The 17,529-nt window shown below is 34.6% G+C and overlaps 1 protein-coding gene across 1 annotated transcript in view; it reads right to left on the bottom strand.

Moving 5' to 3' along the window:
* Positions 1–17,529, bottom strand: part of MEIKIN (meiotic kinetochore factor) — a 63,251-nt gene that overhangs the window by 27,128 nt on the left and 18,594 nt on the right. Inside the window, exons 6-8 of the mRNA XM_016118469.2 lie at positions 15,362–15,481; positions 13,059–13,098; positions 1,699–1,763 (exon numbers count right to left, since the gene is read on the bottom strand). Coding sequence (XP_015973955.2) covers positions 1,699–1,763; positions 13,059–13,098; positions 15,362–15,481 — 225 coding nt within the window. The remainder of the gene's footprint in view (positions 1–1,698; positions 1,764–13,058; positions 13,099–15,361; positions 15,482–17,529) is intronic.

The raw sequence follows: 17,529 nt of genomic DNA, 5'->3' as shown, positions 1-17,529 counted from the left end.
AGAGAACCCTGTCCTTAATTATCCTGTCTAAAACAGCATCCCTAATCATACTCTGTTTTTACCTTGCTTTATTTTCCTTCATTACTCTTATTTCTGATACTGTTATATGTTGTTTATTATCTTTCTTCCTCTACCATAAGTTCCCTTAGGGCAAAGACTTTGTCATGTTCTCCAGCAACTAAAATAGTCTGTGTCATGCTGTAGGTGCTTAATAAATATACTTGCTGAATTAATGGGATTAATGAGTGGTGAGATGAAGTGTTTCTGAAACACCTAAGAGACGATATCCACATGTCCTACATGCAAGGGTCTTAATGTCAGAGGAGAGTCTAGACTGAGATAAAATTTGGAAGCCTTGCTTTTACAAGACATCTATACATGTCAAGGGGTAGACCGAAAAGAGATTAAAGTCTGGGAACTATCCTTGAAAAACTCACATTTATGGCTAAACAGCAATAGGCAAGATTGCAAAGCAGACTGAGCAGGAGTTGCCTGAGAAGTAATTTCTTATTTGTTTTGTCTCTGCTACTAGACTATTGGCTCCTTGAGGGTAGAGATTTCTCAGTTTTCTAATAGTTAGTAAATAGTTAGTAAATAATTAGTAAAGAGGCTGACACACAATTAGAACACAGTGGATTTGTTGAATTAAGAAATGTGTAAAAAAATACCTCTAGAGCAAAATATGATTTACTTAGTTTAAAGCCAATCAATCACATAGAAGAATATGAAAGCATATAACTCCAGAGTCACTATTCTGCCTTAATACCAGGCTTTATAAATAATATTTTCCACAGCCAAAGCAAAACCTGTTATTGGGCAAGATCCAGGTAGAATCACAATCATTTTTGGTACTCTTACCATTTTTCTTTTTGTTACCTCTCTTCTGTTGTTCACAAGTTCCCTTATTCTTTGTTCTATAAAACAAATCCTCCTTCTAATGCTCACCCTCCCAGGTAGGAAGTGCTACTTCTTCCAAAGTGTGCTTTTATAAGTTTAGTTTTGATAACTAGATTAATTTCCCTTAGAAGATAAACTATCTTGACCATTTTTATACCCATAGTTCCTAATATAACACCTGGCATTTAGTAAATGCTCATTAAGACAACTCCTTAAAGTGAAATTACACACACAAAATTTTATTTTTAGTTGATATAAACATTTATACCCATTAGGAGCAAAACCAGCAATTTTTCAAGTTTACCCTCAAATAGATGCTCTAAAATTTGTATGGAATAAAGAAAATAGAAATCCGAGACACAGCAGAGGTTAAAAAGGTTGTAAATGTCTTGCCAAGTTTATTCTAATAAAAACATAATAATAGAGTATCTATGATGCAAGAGGTTTTGTTGATCCCTTCATTTTTCATTCATCATATATAACTTCAATATATCTGATTACTGATTATCTTCCTTCCTACAGCCGAGACTTATGAGGACAGGAAATGTATACTACTCCCCACTGGCATATAAGGCAAGGCCTAGTACAGAGTACATACACAGTAAATGTTTATTAAATGAATTAATGATGGGTGCTGTGTTGAGAATTAAGATCCACTTACTAACCTCAGATCACCATTTCTTAATACAACTAAGCTAAAAAGCACTGTTTCTTGGGCTACCAATTTTCTTAATAGATTGCTTTGTGACAAAGATAAAGAATTACAGATTTATCAAAATGATTCATTTCACTATTTATTACCTGATTCTGAATTTGAAGTACTCTTAGGTTTTGGAGAAAAATTTCCATCCGCAAATGTCATCACTCTATAATAAGAACAAATAAATGTACTCTTTTATTTTTACTTATTTTTTAACTCTATTTTTCAATCAGAGTTGACATTCAATATTATTTTATATCAGTTTCAGTTGTGCAGCATAGTGGTTAGACATTTATATAATTTACAAAGTGATCCCCCTAATTAGTCTAGTACCCTCCTGGCATGATGCATAGTTATTATAATATTATTGATGATATTCCCGATGCTGTACTTTACATCCCAGTGACTACTTTGTAACTACCAATCTGTACTTCTTAATCCCGTCACCTTTTTCACCCAGCTCCTTAACTCCCCTCCCATCTGGCAACCATTAGTTTGTTCTCTGTAAATGGTACGCTTTTAACCTTTCAGTAACTTTTGAGAATCCTCAAATATCTAAAATGAGGACATTTATATACAAACAATTATCCTGTAGAAAAAATATAACTGGTTAGAAAAAGATGTTACCATATCTATATGAACAAATAGTTTAATAAAAGGCAATATATTTATATATTTATCAGTGTGAGAGAGTATGTGTAGAGGCCAGGGCATAGTGTTTAGAATCAGGCAGACCTGGGTTTAAAGCACAATTCTGCTACTTACATTTGAGTGGTCTTGGGGAAGTACATAACCTGTCTTGAGTCTTGGTTACCTCATTTATAAAAAGGAATAACAATCTTGTTTCCCAGGATTTCTGTGGTAAAAATCTCAAGTAACATGGGAGATAATACTTTTTAAAAATTAATATCCTTTTCTCTTTTACACTTCCACAAATCAGACCACTCTCAATTCTATCCCAATGTGTAGAATAGAATTAGCTATTACAAAAGGAATACAAAAGGATGAAAGCTCAACTTTTGACCATCAAAACGGGATTCTCAGTCCCTAGCAAGGATAATGCATTTGAAAACCAAATGATTTCCCTATGCCTGGGGCTCTCTCACTTGCTGCTATTGCATATGATGATAGAACTCCCAACCTCCTTCAATTAAGTTTACTTTGTTTTTTTTTTGTTTTTGTTTTTTGTTTTTTTGCAGAAGTCATACTGGGCACGATTCTTTTCAAGTTGATTCATCACTGGCTCCTTTCTGTACATTATGCACAAATCTTTGTTGTGTCACACTCTGAAAGTACATCTAGCATCCTCTTTATTCTGACATTATAAAGCATCCAACAGACCCTCTTGCCTTTAGACTTTTCATTTATGAGTCAGAAACCAAACTTCAGAGGACATAAAGTCAAACTTTCTAACTGGTTCTCCTGGAGCTTCCTCTCCTGTGTTAACATGGAGAAGTCTCTACCTGTCCTTGTATATGATGCTAGTAACTCTTGTCAAAGAAATAAACATTCTTGGTTATTTTCTCCTTAACCTTTTCTTAAATAGGTTGGAGACTGGTAATAGGCTAATGCTGGAATAACTGGGTTTTGACCTCATATAAATTCTACAAAGATGGTTCTACACAAAATAGAAAATGGGGTATACTGTCATTTTGTTTTGTTTTCATCTATTGAAGTTACTGTCCAAATTCTAAGACTACATGAAAGCCACATCTAACATCATGCTACATTCTCAAGTTCCTATTAATATATGTAGATTAAGGTTTGGTAGACCCAACCAGAGTTTTATTACTAGCCACAGTATGTAGAAAGAACTCAGCATGTGGCCACAGATAGATCCCTCCCTCACGCCTTCCAGTGTAGAGCATGGTTGGGATAAGAAAGGGGACAGAGGCTTAAGAAACAAATACTTAGACAATAGGAATTGACTTCTCTCCCTCAAGCCCAAAATATGTAGTTGGAGTAATAGGTAGGAAAATGACATTAGAAAAGGCTTAGAGAAGCCAAAAATAGAGGGGGAATTGCCAAACTACCTGTTTAGAACTCTGGGCAGAGATGATCGCACAGGATTAAAATTCAACATAAAAATAAAAGCTTGGGATATTCGGGCAGAGAGGGAGCCTCAGTTTGCTTTCCTGAGATTCTCTTAGTTCCTGTATATTGTGAACAAGTTCTCAAGGTCGCACACACTAAGGGCAATAAAGAAGGTGGTCAAATTTAGAACCAAAACACCTGGCAAAGGGCTGCTGTGGTAAGGTGACTCTATCACAAAGGTTGCGGAAAGGTAACCAGGTCAAAGTTTAGATGGAGGACTTCAATGAGACTCAAGGTGTTTGGGGTAGCAACAAAAGCGAAGGTGAGGGAAAAATCAGCAATGGAGGACCTCAGGCCCTATTTGTTTTCCTTCATCAAGTGAATGAGTCAACATTCATCCAGTTTTCTAAGTCATAGGGCTGGAGGCCAACTTGGACACTATCTTCTTCCCTGAACCAACCAATCACTAAAAACAATTTATTATCTCTTGAGAACTGTTCTCAAATTTTCCCTTTATGCTATCCTTGCTGTTAAAGTTCAGATCCTAACCATGCCTCACTTGAGATACTACAATAGTCATCCTTTCAGTCTAATCACTCCTTCTATTCCATCTTTTCTTTGCTGCAAAAGTAATTGCTCTAAGACAGAACTATGACCATGCACATTTCTATGAAGAGGTGGGATAACTGGCAAGAATTTGGGTTGGGTAATGTAAAAATTCCACAGAAACCTGCACTCAAAAGTATATCAATCCTCACCCACACATACTCATCAGTACTGACTATTTACATGATATAGATCCCTACAAAAGAAGACAACATTGTACTGTCTCCCATTTAATTCTGGTTTTAAAAAATCTAGTTATAAGATAATAACTAGAGTTGTATATGATTGTTTGAAGGACACAAAATCTATCAAATGGCTATAGACTTTTCCTTTGCATCTCAAGAAGCCCAGAGCCAAAATATGGCTCAATTAAGTCATCTGACTTTTAACTCTATGGCTTATTTATTTTTGATCTATTTCCTTTCTTACCTATATATTCTATTAAAAATTACATTTCCAGAAGTCCTAGTCACAGCAATCAGACAAGAAAAAGAAATAAAAGATATCCAAATTGGAAAGGAAGAAGAAAAATTGTCACTATTTGCAGATGACATGATACTACTGAGAAATCTAAAGAGTCCACTAAAAAATTTGGAACTGATAAATGAATTCAGTAAAGTAGCAGGATAAAAAAGTTAATGTCCAGAAATCAGTTACATTTTATATACCTATAACAAACTATCAGAAAGACAAATTAAAACACTCCCATTTATAATTACATCAAAAAACAATAAAATACCTAGTAATAAATTTAACTAAGGAAGTAAAAGACCTGTACACAGAAAATCATAAGACACTGAAGAAAGAAACTGAAGAAAATACAAATAAATAAAATCATATACCATGATCATAGATAGGAAGAATTAACATTGTTAAACTGTCCATACTACCCAAAGCAATCTATTAGATTCAATATAACCCTTATCTACATACCAAGGACATTTTTCACATAACTAGAACAAATAATTCTAAAATTTATATGGAACCACAAAAGATGCCAAAAAGCCACAGCAATCTTGAGGAAGAAGAACAGAGTTGAGGTATCATGCTATATGATATGAAACTAAACTTAGTAATGTCATAAAAGCAGACACATAGATCAATGGAACTTAATAGAGTGCCCAGAAATAAATCCAGCCTATATAGTCAATTAATCTATGACAAAAGAGGCATGAATATACAATGGGGTAAAGACGGTTTGTTCAATAAATGGTGTTGGGAAAACTGAACAGATACATGCAAAAAATAAAACTAGATCACCTTCTCACACCATATACAAGATTAACTCAAAGTGGACTGAAGAGTTAAGTGTAAGCCCTGAAACCATAAAACTCCTATAAGAAACATAGACAGTAAACTCTGGCATTGCTCTTAGTAATATTTTTTCTGATATGTCTCCTTTGATAAGGGAAATGAAAAAAACAAACAAATAAAAGGGACTACATCAAACTAGAAAGCTTTTGCACGGCAAAGGAAATGATCAACAAAATGAAAAGACAATGGGAGAAGATATTCACCAATAACATATGAGGGGTTAATAACCAAAATTTATAAAGAATTCATATAACTCAATGCCAAAAACACAAACAATCTAATTAAAAAATAGAGGACCTGAATAGACACTTCTCCAAAGAGGACAAACAGATAGCCAGTAGATATATGAAAAGATGCTCAACATCACCAATCATCAGAGAAATACAAATTAAAGCCACAAGGAGATATCACCTCATATCTGTCAGAATGACTATTCTCAATGAATCTACAAACATCAAGTGCTGGCAAGAATATGGAGGAAAGAGAACCCTTATACACTGTTGGTGGGACTGCAAATTTGTGCCACCACTATGGAAACAATATGGAGGTTCTTCAAAAAATTAAAAACATATCACCCGTGATTCCTCTTCTGGGTATTTATCTGAAAAAAATTCAAAACACTAATTTGAAAAGATATATGCACCCCTATGTTCACTGCAGCATTATTTAAAATAGCCAAGATATGAAAGAGCCTAAGTGCCCATCAATAGATGATTAGATAAAGAAGAGATGGTACACACGCACACACACAGACACACAGACACACACACACACACACACACACACAATATGGAATATTACTTGGCCATAAAAAATGAAACTGAATTGAAAGGAAACATGGCAGAGTGAGGGATGTCTCCAGATTTCTCCCCTTGAAACAACAACAAGCTGAACACCTAGAACTCAATAAAAAACCCAAACTGCACACCTTGTACATTTGAGCATGGGATCTGTGCATAACAGCTACCACAGATCAGAACCCTGGGTATAGCAGCAGGAGCTCTCTATAGTGGGAGGGGGAGAGGAGAAGATGCAGTGACTTCCTTGAGCAGCCTGCCTGGAAGAGTTTGTGAGCTCCATGCAGCCACTGGCAGGGCCCAGTCATCAGGGCAGAAAGCAGAGAAGCAGACTGCAGAGAAACAACAGTTGATTTTTACAAGCTATGGTTGCAAAATCAAGGCTGAGCCACAGTCCTCAATCCGGAGGGCTCCTCCCCCCATATACCTGGAGATCGATCACCGCAGAGTCCCAGGGAATCTGGCAAATGCTGCCAAAACTGTTGCTAACACTGACAGGGACTGAAACTGAGGGTAGCAAGTGTAATTAAATAGCTACAAGAAAATAAAGGCATTATATAAAGGTATTACTAAATCTTTATATAAAGCAGGGATCCAAGAGGCTTAGAAGCCACCTACTGGAAACCAAAAGAAAAGTGCCTTCTTTGCAGCAGGCTAAAGCAAGATCTTTATATAAAAAATCTTCTTTCTGGAAAAAAAGCAGAACACATTTCCATTAATGCCCGGGTGGAGAAACAGTCCATTAAACACCATTAACAAACAAGGTGACAAGGTATCTGAGAAAGAAAGAGAAAAATCTCCAGAAAATGAGCTTATAGACATAGAAATATGCAGCTTAAATGACGGAGAATTCAGGATGGTACTTCTAAAAAAACTCAGTGAGTTCTGAAACGAATCATATCAACAATTTCAGGAATGGAAAAAACAACTAGATGAGCAGGGCAAGGAGATTGAAACCCTCAAAAAGAACCAAATAGAACTTCTGGAGATAAAAAACACACTGCAAAAGTTGAAAAATGAAGTGGAGTCGACCAAATGGAGTAAAGGATCAGTGATATCAAAGACAGAAATCTAAAAATAAATCAGAACGAAGAAGAGAGAAACCAAAGAATGAAAAATAATAACAGAGAAATACAAAAACTAGCTGATACCATCAGGAGAGGAAACAAGAATAATGGGCATTACTGGAGGTGAGGAAAAGGAGCAGGGACTAGAAAGTATTTTCAGACAAATAGTTGATGAGAATTTCCCAAATTAATGAATGAGCTGGAGCTTGGAATTCAAGAAGTCAACAGAAAACCCAATTATCTCAACCCAAAAAAGCCTTCCAAGACATATCGTATTAAAATTATCAGAAATCAATGACAAAGACAGAATTTTCAAGGCAGCCAGGGAGAAGAAAACGATAACGTATAAAGAAAAACCCATTAGATTATTGTTAGACTTCTCAGCACAAACCTTACATTCTAGAAAGGAGTGGAATCAAATATTTAAACTATTAAGTGAGAGGAACTACCAGCCTAGAATAATATTATCCAGCTAAACTCTCCTTTAGATATGAAGGAGAAATTAAGACCTTTCTAGACATAAACAAAATTGAGGGAATTCTCCACTATGAGGCCTGTACTACAGGAAATACTGAACGGGGTCAGCTCAACTAAAACGAATTGACAAAAAAAATAATAATAATTAGGAGTAAAGTGACTATCAGGCAAATAAAAGCAGAGGAGTGTGACGCTTACTAAGAACAGGGCATCATAAGCTTAAATAATAATAAGAGAATTGCTATAGCAAGATAATAATGAATGTTCAGCATACATAGGGACAAATTGAGATAACAATGACTATAAAGGGGAGGATTCGAAGATCCAATTTTGCAAAGGGGAATGGAGATAAGGCACACACAGAAAATGGATAACTTTATATATAACTCTCCTTTACATATTCTTAATGGTAACCACACACCAAAGATTCAGAAGTATATAACATGAAACAAGAAGGACCAGAGAGAAACCCACAAAAGCCAACCAAAATAAAGAAAACAGAAACACAAGGACAAGGAAGCAATGGAAACACCAAACTACTAGAAAACAAAAGATAAAATGGCTATAAGAAGACCTCATATTTCAATAATCACCCTAAATGTAAATGGACTGAACTCACCAATAAAAAGACACAGAGTTGCAGATAGATCAAAAAACAAACCCAACCATATGCTGCCTCCAGGAGACACATCTCAGCTCCAACAACAAATGTAGACTCAGCATGAAAGGGTGGAAAATGATATTTCAAGCAAATGGCATTCAGAGAAAAGCAGGAGTAGTAGTACTAATATCAAACAAAATAGACTTCAAAATAAAAAAGGTAAAGAAAGATGCTGAGGGGCACTTCATAATGATAAAGGGAATCATGCACCAAGAAAACATAACACTTATTAATATTGATGCCCCCAATCAGGGAGCCCGAAATATGTAAAGCAATTACTAACAGAACTTAAGGGAGAAACAGACCAAAACACTATCATAGTAGGGGACCTAAATACCCCACTGTTGGATATGGACAGATCATCCAAACATAAAATCAATAAGGAAATCACATCCTTAAATGACACATTAGTCCAAGCGGACATAATTGACATTTACAGAGCCTTCTATCCCAAAACAACTGCTTATACATTCTTCTCTAGTGCACATAGGACATTCTCAAGAATCAACCACATACTGGGGCACAGAGATAGCCTCAACAAATATAAGAGGTTGAAATCATACCAACCATAGCCTCTGATCTAAATATAAGACCTGAAACAATAAAATGCATAGAAAAAAAACATAAGAACTAAATTCAAGGATCTTGGACTTAAAGAGGATTTTATGAATTTGACCTCAAAGACTAGGGAAGTAAAAGCAAAAATAAAAGAATGGAACTACATCAAACTAAAAAGCTTCTGCTCAGCAAAAGAAACCATCAACAAGGTAAAGAGACAACCGTCCAAATGGGAAAATATATTTGCAAGCAATTCCTCTGATAAGGGCCTCATATCCAAAATATACAAAGAACTCATATGACTCAATAATAACAGAGAAATAAACAATCCAATCAAAAAATGGGCAGAGGATCTAAACAGACACTTCTCCCTAGAGGACATACAAATGGCCGACAAATGTATGAAAATATGCTCAGCATCGCTATCTATTAGGGAAATGCTAATTAAAACCACAATGAAATACTATCTTACACTTATTAGAATACTGGTTATCAACAGGACAAGTAACAAATGCTGAAGAAAATGCAGAGAAAAAGGAACCCTCATACACTGCTGGTGTGACCGTAAATTGGTACAGCCACTATGGAAAACAGTATGGAGCTTCCTCAAAAAACTAAGAATTGATCTACTATATGATCCAGCAATCCCTCTACTGGGTATTTACCCCAAAGACCTGAAAACCCATATCCAAAAAGATATTTGCACACTGATGTTCATAGCAGCATTATTCACAGTGGCCAGGACATGGAAGGAACTGAAGTATCCTATGATAAATGATTGGCTAAAGAAGCTGTAGTACATATATACAATGGAATATTACTCAGCCATAAGAAAAGATGAAATACTGCCATTTGCAACTACATGGATGGACCTCAAGATAATCATGCTAAGTGAAATAAGCCAGATAGAAAAAGTTGAAAATCACATGATATCACTAATATATGGGATATAAACCTAAAAGCAACAAATGAACAGGACAAACAGAGACTCATGGACATGGACTATAGAGTAGTGGTTACCAGAGGGTAGAGGGTAGGGGAGGAGAAGGGAGGTAGATGGGGTAAATGAAGGGTAGGTAGGAGGTAGATGGGGTAAAGGGGGGGTAGAATGAGGGCAAAGTGAATAAAGAGGATCAAATATATAATAGCTGAAGAAAACTGGACTTTGGGTGGTAAACACACAATAGAATATACAGATGTCAAATTATAATATACACCTGAAAATTATATAATTATATAATTGTATTAATCAATGTTACTCCAATAAACTTAATTTTAAATAAATAAGTAAGTAAGTAAATAAATAAATCAAAGAATGAAATCTTACCATTTGTAACAACATAGATCAACCTCGAGGGAATTATATGAAATGGAGTATTTTAGACAAAGAAAGACAAATATCATATGACTTTTACTTATATGTGGAATCTAAAGAACAAAATAAATGAATAAACAAAACAGAAACAGACTCATATATACAGAGAAATGAGGGTTGCCAAATGAGAGGGTAGTTGGAGGGCTGGGTGAAAAAGGGGAAGGGATTAAAAAGTACAAATTAGTAATTGCAAAATAGTCAGGCGGATGTAAGGTACAGCATAGGAAGTATAGTCAATATTATTGTAATAGCTATGTATATAGCTGGGTGGTTACTAGACCAGTCAGGAGGATCACTTCATAAATTATATAAATGTCTAACCACTATGCTTTACACCTGAAACTAAAAAAAGTAATATTGAATGTCAACTGTAATTGAAAAAAAAATTGCAGGAAAAAATATTTCCTTGGGGCTTTTCTGGTCCCCCCCTTTTTTTTTATAGCTTTATCAATATGATTCACATACTACACAATTCACCCATTTAAAATGTATAATTCAGAAAGTTGTACAACCATCATCACAATCAACTTTAGAACATTTCATCACCCCAAAAAGAAACTACCCATTAGTGGTCAAACCTATTTCTTACCAAACCATCCAATCTTAGGCAACCACTAATCTGCTTTCTGTCACTGTAGATTTGTCTATTTTAGATACCTCATGTGAATGTAACCACAAAATATATGTCCTGTATGACTGGCTTCTTTAACTTAGCATATTTTCAGGGTTCATCCATGTTGCAGCATATATCAGAATTTCATTTCTTTTTATTGTTGTGTAATATTCCATTATGAATATACCACTTTTATTTATCCATTCATCAGTAGATGGACATTTGGGTTATTTCCACTTATTGACAATTATGAATGAAGTTACTGTGAACATTCATGTACAAGTTTTTTTTGTGTAGACATATGTTTTTATTTCTCTTAGGCATGCATACCTAGAAGCAGATTGCTGGGTCAAATGTAACATTTTGAGGAACTGCCAAACTATTTCCTAAAGCATCTTTACCATTTCAAATTCCCACCTGCAATGCACAAAAGTCCCCACTTCTCCACATCCTGTCTTTTGATTATCTGTCTTTTGATTATAGCCATCCTAGTGGATATGAAGTGGTATTCTACTGAATTGTGCACTTCCCTAATGGATAAGATATCAAGCATCATTTCATGTGCTTACTGGCCATCTATATATCTTCTATGGAGAAATGTCAGTTCAGGTCCTTTGCCTGTTTTTAAATTGGATTATTTGTCCTTTTATTGTTGAGTTGTAAGAGTTTTTTGTATCTTCTGGATACAAGTCTCTTATCAAGTACATAATTTCCAAATATTTTCTCCTATTCTATGGATTGCTTTTTCACTTTCTATATGTCTACTGACTGTTTTTAAACTTCTATGAATTTTTATAAGTTCCTTCAACCTTTTAAGATTAAGGTGTTAAGAAATGTCATTATATTTTATAGAACTACTAAAAATCTTTCAGAGGTTCCCATCACATTCAGAATTTTAAAATCCCAGCCTTTAAGGCCATTCATTATCCAGATTGTGACTATATCCTTGAATTTACATACCATTTCTCTCACATATACCTTACTCTTCAGTCTACATACCCCAAATCAAATTCAATCTTTCCCCAGTAATATGTTTCTCCTCAGTCTTCCCTATCTTAATAAATGGCAACTCCATCCTTCCAGATGCTCAAGACAAAGCAGTGGAGTCAGACTTGAGTACTTTCATACTCCAATGTTCAGTCCATCAACAGATCCTGTTAGTTCTGCTTTCAAAATATGACCTCTCACTACCTCTACTCTTACGACATCTTACCATATCTCTTGTGCAGATTAGGCAATAGTCTCCTAACTATAAACTCCCTAATTTCTTGTTTCCTTATAGTTTATTCTCAACACAGCAGTCATGGTGTTTCTTTTAAGACATAAGTCATATCATAGCATCCTTCTAAACTCTTCTAAGGCTTTCCAATTCACTTATACTCATCTATAAATACCCTTATATGATCTGGTCTCCTGCTTCTTCCCTCATCCCCTACCTCCCTCCTCTTCGCTCACCGCACTTGAGGAGCCTAGACCTTCTTGCCTCAGGGTCTTGATCTAGCCATGCTCTCTATGTGGAATGCCCTTTTCCCCAGGGGACTCACACAATGTGTCTGTCTTCTCTAGGCCTCTGCTCCAATTCTACCTTTTCAACAATGGCTTCTCTGACCACACTACTTAAAATACCAAATGTCCCTCTCGATACTCTTTAGCCCCCTATTTTGCTTTATTTTTCTCTATAGAATTCATCACCATATAGAAGAGTATAAATTTACTTATTTGTTTACTGTTCATATCTTCCAACTAGACTGTGGACTCAAGGAAGACAGAGATTTTGCTTTTAATCAATTTCACTCACTATGTATCTCAAGCAATTAGAACAGTTCTGACACATAGCGAGTGCTCAACAAATATTGAATAAATGAATACCTGAATTTGGGGGCTAACAATCATACCTTCTATATAATTACTAGTGTACAGGGTTTTGAAAAGCACAAGTTTTATAATACTAGTTCTTACATTTTTCTATGACATTTTTCATAGTTTTCTGAAGAGGTACCTACAAAAAGAAAAATACCAATCAGAAATACAATTCAAACACAGATCAGAGTCTAAAATTACTCTAAGTAAAAATAAATATTCCCTCTAAAATACATGGTGATAGTACAGATTATTTTTTTATTTTTATTGTTTTATATTATTTTTTCTTATGTATGTCTGCCACTTTAATTAGTAAAAATATTTTTAAAATACAAAAATAAAATTATTGCAAAATATCATGACATGCAAGAATCTATCACCTTGTATTTGGATAGCTCTTTATAATTTTTGAAGTCCTTTTAGAGCTATTATCTTACATAATTCTTACAGCAACCCTGTGAAGAAAACACCATTTTACTATCCCCATTTTACATATAAGAAAAATGTAACTAATCAAGTTGTAAGACTGACAGCTGTGTACCTGGGACTTAAACTCAGTTCTCATGGCTCTTAGTTTAGAACTAAATATATAGATACATGTTAGATTGATTAGTCAAGAGAATGCCTACCAGTCAACATGTTACTATTTAGGTACACCAGCTATACTTGGAACGTAAGGGACTGTGGTATAGTCTTCTGAGTTATAACCCTCAGCAGCTGCAGAACTCTGCTTACATTAAGTTAGAATTAAAAATACCAAGTGAAGTGAAAGTGAAGTGAATGGTGCCTTCCAATCCTTGTAAACCATTTCCCTGAAAGGGAGGTTTCCAAAACATAAAGGACTGTGGTGGATACTTATCAACCAGCATCTGTTCTGCTTTTGCTGATAACAGTTTCCTGCTTTTTGGAAACTGTTCAAACATGGCCTATGACTCAATGTGCAGTAAGAGCCCTTTATCTTCCTGGCTAAAATTACTGTTCAGGGATAGGCATATGAATTAATTTAAGCCAATGTGTAAGATCCAGGACTTTTATTCAATTCATTGGGAAAAGAAACACTTAGTCCATTGACTGTGAGGCTGTGAGCATATAAGCCTGGAGCTAAAAAGGGTTGCTACAAAAAGAGATCTTGGCGAGAGTATAACTGACACAAAGGGGTCCTGAGCTGAGAGATGGAAGGAATTGGGTCTTACTGATATCATTTGAAACCCTGGATCAAGTTGTATGTGCCCATGATTTACTGCTGAATTTTTCAAGTACATGTGGTAATAAATGCCCTTTTAAACCTAATATAGTTTGAGGCAGATTTTTTTTTTTTTCATTTGCAGTGGACAAAGAACCTAATTGAAATTATTGCTAAAGAGACAAACTATTTCTTGGGGGCACTTATATTAACAAAGAAGTTGCCAAATTAAATGTAACACAAAAGACAAGGCCTTCAAACACTGTTAGAAATACTGCCATCCAGAAAGGAAGAAGGAGGAAGCAATACTTTGATGAGAATATTTTTTTGTATAGCTATGATTCTGAGGACCATAGTAATGTTTCACATACCTTCACATACTCCCTTTTTCCAAATAAATAAACAAAACAGGATAGGGGGAATCAAAAATTAAATCCAACACTAACAAATAAATCTAACTATATTAAGTGAATAACAATTCGATATACATATGATCTATTACTGAACTGTACACTTGAAACCTATATAATTTTATTAACCAACGTCAACATCTGTGAAGTACAATAAAGTGGAGCGCAATAAAACAAGGTATGCCTGTATTAAATTAAAAGAAAAGTGAGTAACAACCGTACTGAACAGGGAGAGGAAGAAAAGAACTAACCTATGTAACTTTGGAAAATACTATTTTGATTGGATGCTGTAATGCTAAAGACAAAAAGAAATATACATAAATGCTTTAATCTATTTAGTAAGTGTGTTTCTCACAGAGATCTGGGTTAAAAATTCTAACACTTCTTTATGTGTGTACTAGAATTAAATAAGTAAATAAATAATGAAATATTGGATTTTAACCAATAAAATAAATATACATAAGTCTACACTGATATAAATAACTAAATGGCAGAAAAGAGATAGTCCTTTTACAGTAGAATTCAAATTAATAAATATAACAGGAAAGAATGAAGTAGAAAAATCACCATTAGATGAACACCACAGCAATAACTGTTGTCAAGTTCCTCTGACAACTGGTAATACCAGTGAACAAAAGTTTGAGGGGAGACAGGATTTACAGAATTTCAATGTCTTTTTCTAGATTTTTATTACCTACAAAGAGAAGTTAGTAACTTTACTGTAAAGAAAACCAGTAGGCACTATCTTTATCAAGTGATGGAGAGGAGGGGTTCCCTGTGACATGAGAAAAACAAATGTGAAAACTCACCTAAAATTGAAGACAGATTTGAAAACTGTGGTGCCTTCTCTATTGTTACTGCTTTACTGGTATCCAGAAGAGTGGAATTCTTGCACTGCATGTGTTCCTCTAACTTGGGACATTCCCAATCTAAAAAAGCAGTGAGAAATGGCACAAAACTTTGAACAACAGCACACAAGTGGCAAGTTATGCTCCCCAGCCCATACCCAGTTATGATAATTGAAGAAGGTTTTGGGTAAGAGAGAGAAAAAAGACAAACCTTGGTGGCATCAGGATAGTAAATAATCTTTGATTTATATTGGTGCTATAACCCATTTTCTTTAACAGATTTTGCCTCATGAAGATTATTGATCTAAGAGACAGACAGCACACATTGGAGCTGCCTCTCATATTTTATGTATAACTCATACCTGTGTCCCATTAACTATCATATCACTACATACATATTGCTATCACTTGATATCAGTTTTAAGCTTTCCACTGACTTTCCACTATGGAAGAATGAAACTATTCTCTTATATCCCCTTTCTCTCATCTTTCCTACACTTCCCATTGCCCTCATACTATTATATCACATATTTAGTTAGATCAACATTCTTTGTAGACTTTGTGATGGTAAATTGCTATAAAAATGCTATTCATTCGTGTAGTATACCATGACCACCTTTTGTTTTTCCTGGAGTCAGAAAATCCCTTTTGTTTGGTTTTCTCTGTATTTTTTATCTATTTAGTCCCAAACTCCATCAAATTGTATGAATCCATTCTGTTTATTCCATTCACTGATGTTCTGAAGTTTCATAATATTCTATCTTGGTGTTTTTCATCTATTGTGCTAGGCATACTGTGGGCCTTTTTAACCCAGAAATCATACCCTTTAGCTCTAGAAAATGTTCTTGAATTATATATTTGATAATTTTCTTCCGTTTATCTTTTTCTCAAACTCCTATTATTTGATATTGATTTCACATACTGCTTCTCTAACTAATCTTTCTTCTCCAAATTGCAATCTTTTCTCTTTGATTTTTTTTCCTTTTTTTTTTTTCTGGGAACTCTCCTCAGCCTTATCTTATAACCTTTCTAGAGTTTTCCATTCTGCTACTGTATTTGTTCTCTGAACAGTCCTTTTTTTCTTTTATAGCATCTTATTCCTATTTAACGGATGCAGCATATATTTTCTTATCTCAATGAAGAATTTTTTTTCAATTTTTACCTCTCTGTGTGTTTCTGCCTGGTTTCTTTTATTTTTTTAATATTTTATTTTATTGTGGTAGGAACACTTAACATGAGACCTATCCTTTTAAATGTTTAAGTGTACAATACAATTTGTTAACTATGGGTACAATATTGTACACCAGATCTCTAGAACTTATTCATCTTGAATAGCTGAAACTTTATACTTGTTGAATAACAACTCCCCATTTCCCCCTCTTCTTTGGCCCTGGCAACCAACATTCTATTCTCTACTTCTATGTTCGACTATTTTAGAAATCTCATATAAGTGGAATCATATGGTATTTGTCTTTCCATGACTGGCTTATTTCACTTAGCATAATGTCCTCAAGGTTCATCCATGTTGTCATACATGGCAGGATCTCCTACTTTTTTTAAAGGTTGAGTAATATTCCATTATATGTATATATCATAGCTTCTTTATCCATTTATCTATTGATGGATACTTAGGTTGTCTCTGCGCTTGGCTATTGTGTTTTTTTCCAGGAGTTTTACAGTTTCTGGTCTTATGTTTAAATTTTTTTGGTTGATTTTTGTGTATGGTGTAAGGTAAGGGTCTAATTTCATTTCTTTGTATGTTGATAACCGGTTTCCCAACATCATTTGTTGAAGAGACTATTATTTCCCCATTGTGTATTCTTGCCATCCTTTTCAAGGATCAAGTAACCACATAAACATGGATTTACTTCTCTATTCTACTTATCTATGTGTCTATCTTTATGCCAATACCATACTATTATAATTACTGTAAAATATAATTTGCAATATATTTTGAAATCAAGAAATGTTAATTTACTGTCTAGATATTTATCCATTATTGAATAGCGGGGGTACTGAAATCTTTATTTTACTGCTGCCTATTTCTGCCATAAGTTATGTTGGCGCTTGCTTTATCTGTTAAATACTCTGATGTTAGGTGCATATTTATAATTGTTATATGTTCCTGA

This window comes from Rousettus aegyptiacus, unplaced genomic scaffold (genome assembly GCF_014176215.1).
Source record: "Rousettus aegyptiacus isolate mRouAeg1 unplaced genomic scaffold, mRouAeg1.p scaffold_m13_p_7, whole genome shotgun sequence".
Taxonomy (NCBI): Eukaryota; Metazoa; Chordata; class Mammalia; order Chiroptera; family Pteropodidae; genus Rousettus; species Rousettus aegyptiacus.
This window is presented reverse-complemented; position numbering and strand designations above follow the sequence as displayed.